Here is a 13191-nt window from a genome sequence, read left to right as displayed (position 1 = left end):
TTAGTCAGCACGGGGTGGCCACAGGGGTGGCCAGGGACTTGTCTACAGAGGCACGGGCCACCCTTGGCCTCCGTGTAGAACCGCCACTGATTATGCTGTCTCAGATGATGATGTGTTTGTCTTGTGACGGCTACTGTAGCTTCTCTATGTGATTCTAAAGGAAGGGGTGAGCTGAGGACTGAGATGTTGGTTACAATTCATAATCTTACCGTTAGATGCAGCTAAAGTCTACACACAGCACCTTTCAGGCGTTAACAATAGATTGGGGAAACGGACAGAAGTCTACATGTGCCGATTGGATTTAACTTTAAAGAAAAGATTTCAGTGAGTAGACACGACCTTACAAGTGATCAGCTTATTAAGCATAATCAGAGTAAGTCTGTGCATGTGAAAGATCTCAGTAAAAAGATCTGCCTTTACGGTTTGTTTATCCATGAATGCCTCTTTTGGAAAAGATTCAATAAAGTCTACAGAGTATAGCACTTCTTCAGCCTTAGTTTAAATACCACATTGGCTGGTTTAAATGCATTCCTCTTGCACACAATGTAAAAAAAATTGTCTTCTAGAATTGCTGTTTGTCATGCTGTAAAGATGAGATCATTTATTAAAACTCTTGGTATTGTCCAATGTTAGCGCAGGCACATTTATTAATTATAATTAGTGGCGGCTTGTAGGCACTTAGGGTTAATCTGAAGGACCATGATTGTTAATTGAACAGGGAGGGACCAGTGTTAAAGTGGCAGTGTGCAGAATATATAAAGAGTAGGGAAACACATTGGTGGTGTACTAAATTCTGGAACAATGGGAGAGAGTTGGTTTATGAGGCAGTTGGTGCTGTTTGTGTGGTTTTGTGCTTTCTGCCATGCTGTTCCATGGTGGAGTAATTCACCCCAGATTCCTCAAGCTTCAGTCTATCAACAACCTGGACAACAGTCTCCTCAGATGTTTCAGTTTCAGCAGAAGCAGCAACAAAAACCACCGCAGCAACCACCACAGCAGCAACAAAAACCACCGCAGCAACCACCACAGCAGCAACAAAAACAACCACAGCAACCACCACAGCAGCAACAAAAACAACCGCAGCAACCACCACAGCAGCAACAAAAACAACCGCAGCAACCACCACAGCAGCAACAAAAACAACCGCAGCAGCTGCCAGTGCTGAAAACGGATCCTCTTAACATGTGTAGCGTTGCTGATTCTGATCAGATCCAATGTGGACAACCTGGTATCAGTGGTGCTGAGTGTGAAGCTATCAACTGCTGCTTTAATGGACAGCGGTGTTATTATGGGATGTCAGGTAAGATTGTTAAACTAGTAAAACCTTACCTGTCAAACAGTTTCTCTGATGACTTGGTCATTTTCTTCTCATTACAGTGACTGTCCAGTGTATCAGAGATGGTCAGTTTGTGTTAGTGGTGGCTAGAGATGTTACACTGCCTCATCTGAGTCTGGATTCAATCCATCTACTGGGTGGAAGTGATCCACCTTGTGCTCCTGTTGGTTCCACACCTTCCTTTGCCATATACCAGTTTCCTGTCACAGCCTGTGGCACAAGCATGATGGTGAGTTAGCTGTTGATTTTGATGTCCTTGAACAGATTTGACTTTGTCCATCTTCCTGTTGATAGGAGGAAAACGGCTATGTGGTTTATGAGAACAGAATGACTTCATCCTATGAAGTGGGGATTGGACCTCTTGGCTCCATCACAAGAGACAGCCATTTTGAGTAAGTCATTTGTGTTTTATCGTGACTAGAGCTCAATAAACAAATCCAAGAAGTTCACTGTTTGTTGTGTAGGCTTCTCTTCCAGTGTAGATATTCTGCCACTGCTGTGGAAGCTCTGGTTGTGGAGGTCAACACTGTTCCTCCTCCTCCACCAGTAGCTGCTCCTGGACCCCTCAGGGTGGAGCTTAGACTGGCAAATGGTCAGTGTGTCACCAAAGGCTGTGCAGAAGGTAACTCATAAATGTTCTCCTGAAACAAGCTACTACAGTATCTTTGTAAAACTGCATTCAACAGTAACACACATGATGTTTCTCAGGGGATGAGGCGTACACTTCCTACTACAGTGATGCTGAATATCCAGTCACTAAGGTCCTGCGAGAGCCTGTGTACGTTGAGGTGCGCATTATGGAGCGGACCGACCCCAATATTGTCCTGATGTTGGGACATTGTTGGGCGACATCAACCCAGAGTCCACTCAGTCTACCCCAGTGGGACCTTCTAGTTAATGGGTAAGTAGGATGTGAAGTGATTGTCCAGTTAGCCTGATGTGAACAAGTCCTGACTGCAAGTCCTCTGTTTTAGATGCCCTTACCAGGATGATCGTTACCTGACCACTCTGGTTCCTGTGGTTGGCTCTTCTGATCTTCCATTCCCAACCCACTACAAACGCTTCATTGTAAAGATGTTTACATTTGTGGATCCAGCATCAATGGCCCCTCTGCAGGAAACTGTATGATCACTTGATCACCTAACACTTTTACTTCCTCTGTAGTTTTGAGGGTACTAAGGGTTCATGTTCTCTTGTCAGATCTTCATTCACTGCAGTGCTGCAGTCTGCCATCCTGCTTCTGGGTCCTGTGAGCAGAGCTGTGCTAGGAAACGTAAGTTGTTTAAATATTGAGGTGCTTCTCAGTTCCTTGTGTCCTTGTTTTCTCAAGGACGTGAGGACCGAGAATTAAGTGAAACTGCATAACCTTAGACTCAAGGGAGTTCCTTTTCTATTACATTATCAAGTGCATTGAGTGAAGTTCATAGCATTACTACATAAGAATGTTTGTCTTCATTTTAAAGTGCTGTAAAACTGGTTTCACTGATCATTTTATATGGGTGGTCTTAACATGAATGTTAAATATGTTGTCTCATATACAAAAAGTATATGAAAAAGGCTCAATTGGAAACCAGGTTGTAGAATGTAGGAATGAGGAAGTGTATTGAGAAACACCCTTTGTCTGTGTAGTAGTGGCTTTTTCATTTCTCTTTCTTGTTCTGCAGGTAGAGCAGTTGATGTGGTGTCCACCTCTAGTGAGGGAGCTGTTGTTTCTAGTGGACCTGTTACTATCATCATGACTTGATGTGTTGTGCTGTTTTAATAAAGTTTGAGTAAGTGTCATACATTAGTCTGTGGTAATTTGACTGCATGATTGTGGAGTGTAACACTACATATCAGACTTGATCTTGATGGGTGCTCTCTATGGAGTTGAGTCAATGGTAATGTTTGTTATGTGCAACTTCTGTTAACCCTCTGTCCGACCATTTTTGGGACAAATAAATGTATACATGTTTGAGGTTTATTAAAGTTAACAATATAATCAAAATAGAAATGAAGGCCAGTGGGACATTTTCAGTTTATTTGGAAACAAACCCTATTAAAAAACTTTGTATAAACTAAGAAACTGATACACAACAGCGCTGTAAACTTCATGTGGCTCATGTTACCATATAACTTTGTCCAAAAAGTGGATGTTTTTCCACTTCATAGTGCCTCAGCTTTTAACCCCCCACTCAAAAAGGGCTGTTCCAGGTAAAAGGCTGAAGTTGTAATGCAGAACTTTTGCCTCTCTATCGCCAATTTAAAAAAAATCTATTGTAAAACATAAAATTACAGGTTATTTTAAATCTTTAAATGGGTTAAAGGGATAGTTCACCAAAAAATATTCCATCTTTACTCACCCACATGCACAGTCAATGGAACCCATTGACTTCCATAGTATTTGTTTTTCTTACTATGAAAGTCAGCGGGTTACCAATCATTTATCAAAATAACTTTGTGGTCAGCAGAATGAAGAAACTCATGCAGGTTTAAAACAACACGCGGGTGAGTAAATGATCAGAATTTTTTGGGTGAACTATTGTATCCACATAGGTGTCAAAAGCCTGTAGGTCTGTATTTTTGCTTCATGTACCGCCACAGTAAGACTTATGTTTGACATCCTCTTCATCAAACTGAAGCAGGAACTCTAGTTTTGACTAACATTAAAGGATTAGTCAACTTTCTTAAAAAAAATCCAGATAGTTTACTCACCACCATATCATCCAAAATGTTGATGTCTTTTTTTTGTTCAGTCAAGAAGAAACTATGTTTTTTGAGGAAAACATTCCAGGATTTTTCTCATTTTAATAGACTGTAAATGCAGTTTCAAAGGGCTCTAAACGATCTTAGACGTGGCATAAGGGTCTTATCTAGCCAAACGATTGTCATTTTTGGCAATAAAAATATGCACTTTTAATCCAAAACTTCTCTTCTTCCTCCGGCTGTGTGATGCCCCAGCGCGACCTCACGTAATTGCGTAATGCCGTGGAAAGGTCACGTGTTACATAAACGCGCACATTTGCAGACCATTTTAAACAATAAACTGACACGAAGACATTCATTTGTATCATTCGACATACAACAACGTTGGAACGGTCCTCTTTCTCCACACTTCTAAACACTGGGGCGTAGTTTCGATACGTCATCCGTGACCTCTTGACGTGATGACGTATTACGTGAGGTCATGCTGGCCCGTCACAGGACCGGAGGAAGACAAGAAGTTGTGCTTTAAAAAGTGAATTTTTTCTTGCCAAAAAATGACAATCGTTTCGCTAAATAAGACCCTTATACCTGGTTTGAGATTGTTTAGAGTCCTTTGAAACTGCCATTTTAAACTGCATTAAAACTGTTAAGTGTTGGGGTCCATTAAAGTTCATTAAAATGAGAAAAATCCTGGAATCTTTTCCTCAAAAAACATTGTTTCTTCTCGACTAAACAAAGAAAGAAATTTTTTGATGAAATGGTGGTGAGTAAATTATCTGGATTTTTTAAAATTTTTAATTGACTAATCCTCTAAGCCTTTATCTTTAACCCATTAACTAGCATTACGTGAGCGGGACACCCTAGTTTACTTCATATTTTTCATAAAAATGTTATGACGACAAACTATATATTGTTGGAAAGGTCTAAGAAATTTGTTTTTATATTTCAAAATCTTTTGGCAGTAATAATAATCCAGTGACTGTAATTTATTCATTTGTGACAAGAGTATGCAGCAAACCTCACAACAAACCAACACAAACCTAATTTTGATGATTTTATGTATAAAATAATACTATACTGCATTATTTTTATTTATTAAAATAAATTTAAACTTTAAAGTGTCTTCTTTAAAACAAGATCAAAATTAGGCTTCTAGACCAAAAAAAATCAAGGGGTGCGTAACTGCTTGTGGACCGCGTGCTAATTGCTAGAAGCTAGCGGGAGGTCCGGACCGTACAGTTATAAGAGGCTCGGGGGTTAGCCTCGTCAGAAAAGATGGGGCGTTAGGCCCGGTCTCGGTTAGTTTGGCAAGAAACTTTTAGCTCTAGCATCATAAATGTAGTATTTTGTGACAGAAGATGACAACATGCAAAATATAACGTGACTTCTTACCTTCTGTGTTGATACAAAGATCGCGAATCGAATCCAGTCTGTTTCAGATGTGTGAATGATCCATGAAAGTCCAATAAAATACAATACAAATAAAAAATACATCCAATGACCATTTTTGTCCACAAATGCGTATAATCTGTGGAAGCTACATAGTCTGTTGTTTACATCAGATTTCACATAAAGGTCTCATCGCCTACAATCTGAGGACTATTTGCGTCATAACACACTGTATATAAGATTACTCCGGGTTCCAATAAACACGCGTTAAAACTGTGTTTTTAAAAGTAGGCGGGAGTATAATCCATAATATCCAAATAGCACTGTTATTTCAGTGAGACATGATAACAGCACACAGGGTAACAGCAAAGTGACTGACTGCTCTGTGCTCTCTCTAGCTCCCTGGTGGGTGGAGACCTGCAAGTGGGGTGGTGGGCGGGAAAATTCAAACTGAATGTGACGAAACGTTTTGTGACGTCACAACAGAGCTGAGTTTGAACTCGCGCGGTCTGAGACTCAAGGCAGAGGACATTCAGAAACATGTATCTCACTCAAAACAGCATGGATGGATTTTTTTCCAAGTTTGTATGCGTGTGGGAGCATCAGAGACACAAAATAACACCCCAAAACCAAGAAAAAGTGAGTTTTTCATAATATGGGCACTTTAAGTGATCCTAAACTTTTCAGTGGGTGCTTAATGCTACATCAGCTAGTTGGACAGAAAAAAATAATACTGCTCTGTGTAACTGCATAGCAAGCTACATGATATATTAGATATACTTTATATTATAATTCATTATACATAGCAGCACACATACTTTTATCTTCTGTATGTTTCTCCTCATCTTTCCTCTTTTCCTAACCTAGGCACTTGATGGCTCTTTTTCTTTTTTGTAGTTAAATGTGTTGCATTACATCTAACACTCTGCTTTCCTATGCGGTGTCTCCATTAGGCTGTGTACACACCAAAAGATTTTTTACATCTTATAAGATTTTAAAAATGTGATAGACCACAAGCATGAGGATAAAAAATCCTAGAATTAAGCGTTTTGCTCCTATAGTGTGTGGTGTGCCATTATGTGTAAAAGACAGCACACCACACACAAACAGATTTTAACCAGATTCTCGACTGTGAACACAGAAAATCTCACAAAATCTTGCAAGACTTCAGAATAAGCATGGCGGATGATTTGCAGGAAGAAATTTCAATGATAGTGCTTGGAATAATTTTTAAAAGACACGTTGTATAAACATTCGTGCTGTTGCCACAAATCAACAAGCTGATCATCTCTGCTGTCCCATCAACTTCACTTTGGCCGTTTCTCAATCCGAAGGCTGTACCCTGCGGAGGTCGCATATGAAGGCTGCATACATCATGAAACCTGGTTTATTCAAGTTAACTGAGCATTACATTCGCAAGTCATTAGTATATTACAACAATATACGATAAACTAGGAATAATAGGCAATTTTATAACGGTTAATATTCTAAAATACGTCTTGATGACGTATATGATAAAATAATCTGTAGAACCATCACGATACTCAGGACATAGCTGGGATTGTCGGAAGGGGGAAATGATCCATGAAAGTCCAATAAAATACATTGTATCATTTTTCAGTTAGTGGGGTCCGTGTTCACATATATATATTTTTTACTTTACTCGAAATGCCGCACCGTACACCATGTGACAACGGTCAGTGCTGTCATTGGTCTCTGACAGCTCTTACCGTCCCATGACCACCCCCACGTTTCCACGACAACCAGCCTGACAGGGAGAGCGCAGCTATCAAGATGTGGAGATAAACGATGCACGTCTTTGCAAAGTTTCTTTGCTTTAACACGAAATTGCGTAGCTGTTCTATTAAAGCCTTTCTCACAGAGCCGTTTGCCAAAAAGCCCGTAATGTCACTATTTGTGTGTGGAGGACAGGTATGCATTTATAAAATCATCAGCTCAAACGTAAAGGAGACAGCGAATCTCTATGCAACGGACCAGGATTGGCTTGTTTGTTGTTAACCCACAATATAACACTCGGCTCATGTCACAACGGAAGCCTAGTGGCTCAGACATGTGGAGAACTTCCTGTATTTGGTTCGGCCCGAGGTCCGGCAGTGTTCACACCACAGGTGGGTCGCACCAGAGTTCGGCGACAGCCGCTCCGAGACCACCTGTTTAGAGCGGTCTCGGAGCGGCCGTTTAGTGCGCACCCGAGTGAGATGTTGGTTACAATTCATAATCTTACCGTTAGATGCAGCTAAAGTCTACACACAGCACCTTTCAGGCGTTAACAATAGATTGGGGAAATGGACAGAAGTCTACATGTGCCGATTGGATTTAACTTTAAAGAAAAGATTTCAGTGAGTAGACACGACCTTACAAGTGATCAGCTTATTAAGCATAATCAGAGTAAGTCTGTGCATGTGAAAGATCTCAGTAAAAAGATCTGCCTTTACGGTTTATTTATCCATGAATGCCTCTTTTGGAAAAGATTCAATAAAGTCTACAGAGTATAGAACTTCTTCAGCCTTAGTTTAAATACCACATTGGCTGGTTTAAATGCATTCCTCTTGCACAATGTAAAAAAATTGTCCTCTAGAATTGCTGTTTGTCATGCTGTAAAGATGAGATCATTTAGTAAAACTCTTGGTATTGTCCAATGTTAGCGCAGGCACATTTATTAATTATAATTAGCGGCGGCTTGTAGGCACTTAGGGTTAATCTGAAGGACCATGATTGTTAATTGAACAGGGAGGGACCAGTGTTAAAGTGGCAGTGTGCAGAATATATAAAGAGTAGGGAAACACATTGGTGGTGTACTAAATTCTGGAACAATGGGAGAGAGTTGGTTTATGAGGCAGTTGGTGCTGTTTGTGTGGTTTTGTGCTTTCTGCCATGCTGTTCCATGGTGGAGTAATTCACCCCAGATTCCTCAAGCTTCAGTCTATCAACAACCTGGACAACAGTCTCCTCAGATGTTTCAGTTTCAGCAGAAGCAGCAACAAAAACCACCACAGCAACCACCACAGCAGCAACAAAAGCAACCGCAGCAACCACCACAGCAGCAACAAAAACAACCGCAGCAACCACCACAGCAGCAACAAAAACAACCGCAGCAACCACCACAGCAGCAACAAAAACAACCGCAGCAACCACCACAGCAGCAACAAAAACAACCGCAGCAACCACCACAGCAGCAACAAAAACAACCGCTGCAACTACCACAGCAGCAACAAAAACGACCGCAGCAACAACCACAGCAGCAACAAAAACAACCGCAGCAGCTGCCAGTGCTGAAAACGGATCCTCTTAACATGTGTAGCGTTGCTGATTCTGATCAGATCCAATGTGGACAACCTGGTATCAGTGGTGCTGAGTGTGAAGCTATCAACTGCTGCTTTAATGGACAGCAGTGTTATTATGGGATGTCAGGTAAGATTGTTAAACTAGTAAAACCTTACCTGTCAAACAGTTTCTCTGAGGTCTTTTTCTTATTACAGTGACTGTCCAGTGTATCAGAGATGGTCAGTTTGTGTTAGTGGTGGCTAGAGATGTTACACTGCCTCATCTGAGTCTGGATTCAATCCATCTACTGGGTGGAAGTGATCCACCTTGTGCTCCTGTTGGTTCCACACCTTCCTTTGCCATATACCAGTTTCCTGTCACAGCCTGTGGCACGAGCATGATGGTGAGTTAGCTGTTGATTTTGATGTCCTTGAACAGATTTGACTTTGTCCATCTTCCTGTTGACAGGAGGAAAACGGTTATGTGGTTTATGAGAACAGAATGACTTCATCCTATGAAGTGGGGATTGGACCTCTTGGCTCCATCACAAGAGACAGCCATTTTGAGTAAGTCATTTGTGTCTTATCGTGACTAGAGCTCAATAAACAAATCCAAGAAGTTCACTGTTTGTTGTGTAGGCTTCTCTTCCAGTGTAGATATTCTGCCACTGCTGTGGAAGCTCTGGTTGTGGAGGTCAACACTGTTCCTCCTCCTCCACCAGTAGCTGCTCCTGGACCCCTCAGGGTGGAGCTTAGACTGGCAAATGGTCAGTGTGTCACCAAAGGCTGTGCAGAAGGTAACTCATAAATGTCCTCCTGAAACAAGCTACTACAGTATCTTTGTAAAACTGCATTCAACAGTAACACACATGATGTTTCTCAGGGGATGAGGCGTACACTTCCTACTACAGTGATGCTGAATATCCAGTCACTAAGGTCCTGCGAGAGCCTGTGTATGTTGAGGTGCGCATTATGGAGCGGACTGACCCCAATATTGTCCTGATGTTGGGACATTGTTGGGCGACATCAACCCTGAGTCCACTCAGTCTACCCCAGTGGGACCTTCTAGTTAATGGGTAAGTAGGATGTGAAGTGATTGTCCAGTTAGCCTGATGTGAACAAGTCCTGACTGCAAGTCCTCTCTGTTTTAGATGCCCTTACCAGGATGATCGTTACCTGACCACTCTGGTTCCTGTGGTTGGCTCTTCTGATCTTCCATTCCCAACCCACTACAAACGCTTCATTGTAAAGATGTTTACATTTGTGGATCCAGCATCAATGGCCCCTCTGCAGGAAACTGTATGATCACTTGATCACCTAACACTTTTACTCCCTCTGTAGTTTTGAGGGTACTAAGGGTTCATGTTCTCTTGTCAGATCTTCATTCACTGCAGTGCTGCAGTCTGCCATCCTGCTTCTGGGTCCTGTGAGCAGAGCTGTGCTAGGAAACGTAAGTTGTTTAAATATTGGGGTCCTTCTCAGTTCCTTGCGTCCTTGTTTCCTCAAGGACGTGAGGACCGAGAATTAAGTGAAACTGCATAACCTTAGACTCAAGGGAGTTCCTTTTCTATTACATTATCAAGTGCATTGAGTGAAGTTCATAGCATTACTACATTAAAATGAAGACAAACATTCTTAAGTGCTGTAAACTGGTTTCACTGATCATTTTATATGGGTGGTCTTAACATGAATGTTAAATATATTGTCTCATATACAAAAAGTATAGGCATTAAATTGATGAGATGTCCACAAGATGGGAAGGCTCAATTGGAAACCAGGTTGTAGAATGTAGGAATGAGGAAGTGTATTGAGAAACACCCTTTGTCTGTGTAGTAGTGGCTTTTTCATTTCTCTTTCTTGTTCTGCAGGTAGAGCAGTTGATGTGGTGTCCACCTCTAGTGAGGGAGCTGTTGTTTCTAGTGGACCTGTTACTATCATCATGACTTGATGTGTTGTGCTGTTTTAATAAAGTTTGAGTAAGTGTCATACATTAGTCTGTGGTAATTTGACTGCATGATTGTGGAGTGTAACACTACATATCAGACTTGATCTTGATGGGTGCTCTCTATGGAGTTGAGTCAATGGTAATGTTTGTTATGTGCAACTTCTGTTAACCCTCTGTCCGACCATTTTTGGGACAAATAAATGTATACATGTTTGAGGTTTATTAAAGTTAACAATATAATCAAAATAGAAATGAAGGCCAGTGGGACATTTTCAGTTTATTTGGAAACAAACCCTATTCAAAAACTTTATAAACTAAGAAACTGATACACAACAGAGCTGTAAACTTCATGTGGCTCATGTTACCATATACTTTGTCCAAAAAGTGGATGTTTTTCCACTTCATAGTGCCTCAGCTTTTAACCCCCCACTCTAAAAGGGCTGTTCCAGGTAAAAGGCTGAAGTTGTAATGCAGAACTTTTGCCTCTCTATCGCCAATTTAAAAAAAAATCTATTGTAAAACATAAAATTACAGGTTATTTTAAATCTTTAAATGGGTTAAAGGGATGGTTCACCAAAAAATATTCCATCTTTACTCACCCACATGCACAGTCAATGGAACCCATTGACTTCCATAGTATTTGTTTTTCTTACTATGAAAGTCAGCGGGTTACCAATCATTTATCAAAATAACTTTGTGGTCAGCAGAATGAAGAAACTCATGCAGGTTTAAAACAACACGCGGGTGAGTAAATGATCCGAATTTTTTGGGTGAACTACTGTATCCTTTTAAAAGTGAAGTTGTCAAACTGACATTTCCCACAAAATCCGATCTAACGTGTGAAATGATAAATTATTGTTATAAGCTACTTTTGCGAATCGGCGTATGGTTAGTTTTCAACACTCTACAGTATAACTGATTTTTGGTTTATTATAAACATGTAAAGGTTACACAATTACAGCTTTAATATGTGTAAAGTAACTTACTACAATGATGTGCAAAATCTTTCTATGTACCTCTCTGAACCTGAAGAAGTATGCCTCTGGGGTACACATTACTGCAACAGACTTTTCCTGCTAACAACAGACGCTTTTAGGGTATAAACAAGACATTTCAAAATGGAATTCTGACATTAATGTAGGAAACACAATCTTATAGCAATTCATAACTGTTTTACAAGGGGACTAATTTGTTTAAGGGTAGGGTTATGGGTGGAGCGAAATTGTTAGAAATTGCCACCTCTTAAGAGGAATTTTAAAGGGATACTCCACTTTTTTGAAAATATGCTCATTTTCCAGCTCCCTTAAGGCGGGCGTACACGGTGCGATTTTTGCTGTCGTAGGAGCTCGCATGCGATTTTTTTTTTTTCTCGGGAGCAAATCGTTCATGCTCGTATGGTCGCGGCTCGCACCGTGTGAGAGGAATTACGAGCCGAGCCGAGCAGGTTACGAGCACCTTACGACCTCCCGATAATTTTTAAACATGTCAAAAAACTTCGGGAGCTGTCGGTATAAATTCGTAGTGTTGGTGCGGGTGAACGAGACGATCTGGCAAAGCACTTGAAGTTGACCAATCAAAATGTACAAAACACACAAGAAAGACAAATGCGCCATTGCTACCTCAAATCTGGACGACAACTCTATAGCTGGCTATGTTTCGCGCACACACACACTCCGGTGACCGGACATCATGACAAATATGACAGGTCCTTTCAGTGACGACCTCTTGATCAGCTTCTTTGACCGAAAAACCTGTCATACGTGTTATTGTGATGTCCGGTCAAAGCTTTGGATGTGTGCGGAAAGAGAGAGTGCAGATTAGGCACAATGCATAAAACGAGGGCTACTTTTTGATATTAAAACTTTTTTGTTTTACTTTGAAATACTGTTGATTTTTCTTTACTTGTTAATATGTTTTATCATTATTTACAATCTAAACATAAAATAAGCCAACTAAAATATGTAATAAATGAATATAAAAAATATTAGACTCCGTGCAGAGACCACTGGTTTAAATAGTACAGGATGGACAATGAATGTCGCAATTGTTGTGTAATCCAAGCTGTGCCCAAGTCGCTGTAGTACAGTTTCATAAATGAATGGATATTAAAAGGGCTGTCGCGACAGAGAATAAAAAAACAACGTAATGTCCATGTTTAATAGGCTATAAGATATGCATTTATTGTTTTACACTTTATACAGGTATAATAAATGCAAAATAAATTGTCAACAAACAAGAGACTACATTAAACACGATGATCATACGCGGAGACGACGTTTTCCACATTATTATAGAGCTTTTGCTTTAACAAGTGAGCTTAAAGGTTTTTGTTCAGTATTTTGTTTTACATATTTTCGACCAAAGGAACACGAGATATAGCCCAATGTAAGTTGTTATGGTAGCCTAAGCTTGTTCTGAAATGATGAGAATATTTAAATGACTAAAAATGTAGGCTATCGCTACCCAGTCTCCTGAGGTTGCGTATAAATAAAAATAAACAAAATTCCACTTTGGCGTGCATATGATACGCAAGTCCTTCCCATTCACTTAAA

The 13191-nt window shown here is 40.4% G+C and overlaps 2 protein-coding genes across 2 annotated transcripts; both read left to right on the top strand.

The window, feature by feature from the left end:
- Positions 1–780: 780 nt before the first annotated feature.
- Positions 781–3118, top strand: LOC129450839 (zona pellucida sperm-binding protein 4). The gene is made up of 8 exons (XM_073870287.1): positions 781–1300; positions 1378–1565; positions 1631–1728; positions 1801–1958; positions 2045–2237; positions 2311–2458; positions 2537–2609; positions 3001–3118. The coding sequence occupies exons 1-8, from the start codon at positions 802–804 to the stop codon at positions 3078–3080; spliced, it is 1437 nt and encodes a 478-aa protein (XP_073726388.1). The 5' UTR covers positions 781–801; the 3' UTR covers positions 3081–3118.
- Positions 3119–8220: 5102 nt separating this feature from the next.
- Positions 8221–10680, top strand: LOC129450781 (zona pellucida sperm-binding protein 4). The gene is made up of 8 exons (XM_073870286.1): positions 8221–8842; positions 8911–9098; positions 9164–9261; positions 9334–9491; positions 9578–9770; positions 9846–9993; positions 10072–10144; positions 10563–10680. Exons 1-8 carry the CDS (start codon positions 8245–8247, stop codon positions 10640–10642), a joined length of 1536 nt encoding a protein of 511 aa, XP_073726387.1. The 5' UTR covers positions 8221–8244; the 3' UTR covers positions 10643–10680.
- The last annotated feature ends 2511 nt before the right edge of the window (positions 10681–13191 follow it).

This window comes from Misgurnus anguillicaudatus, chromosome 8 (genome assembly GCF_027580225.2).
Source record: "Misgurnus anguillicaudatus chromosome 8, ASM2758022v2, whole genome shotgun sequence".
In the NCBI taxonomy this organism is placed as follows: Eukaryota; Metazoa; Chordata; class Actinopteri; order Cypriniformes; family Cobitidae; genus Misgurnus; species Misgurnus anguillicaudatus.
The sequence above is the reverse complement of the archived record's forward strand: the minus strand, read 5'-3'. Positions and strand labels throughout refer to the sequence as shown.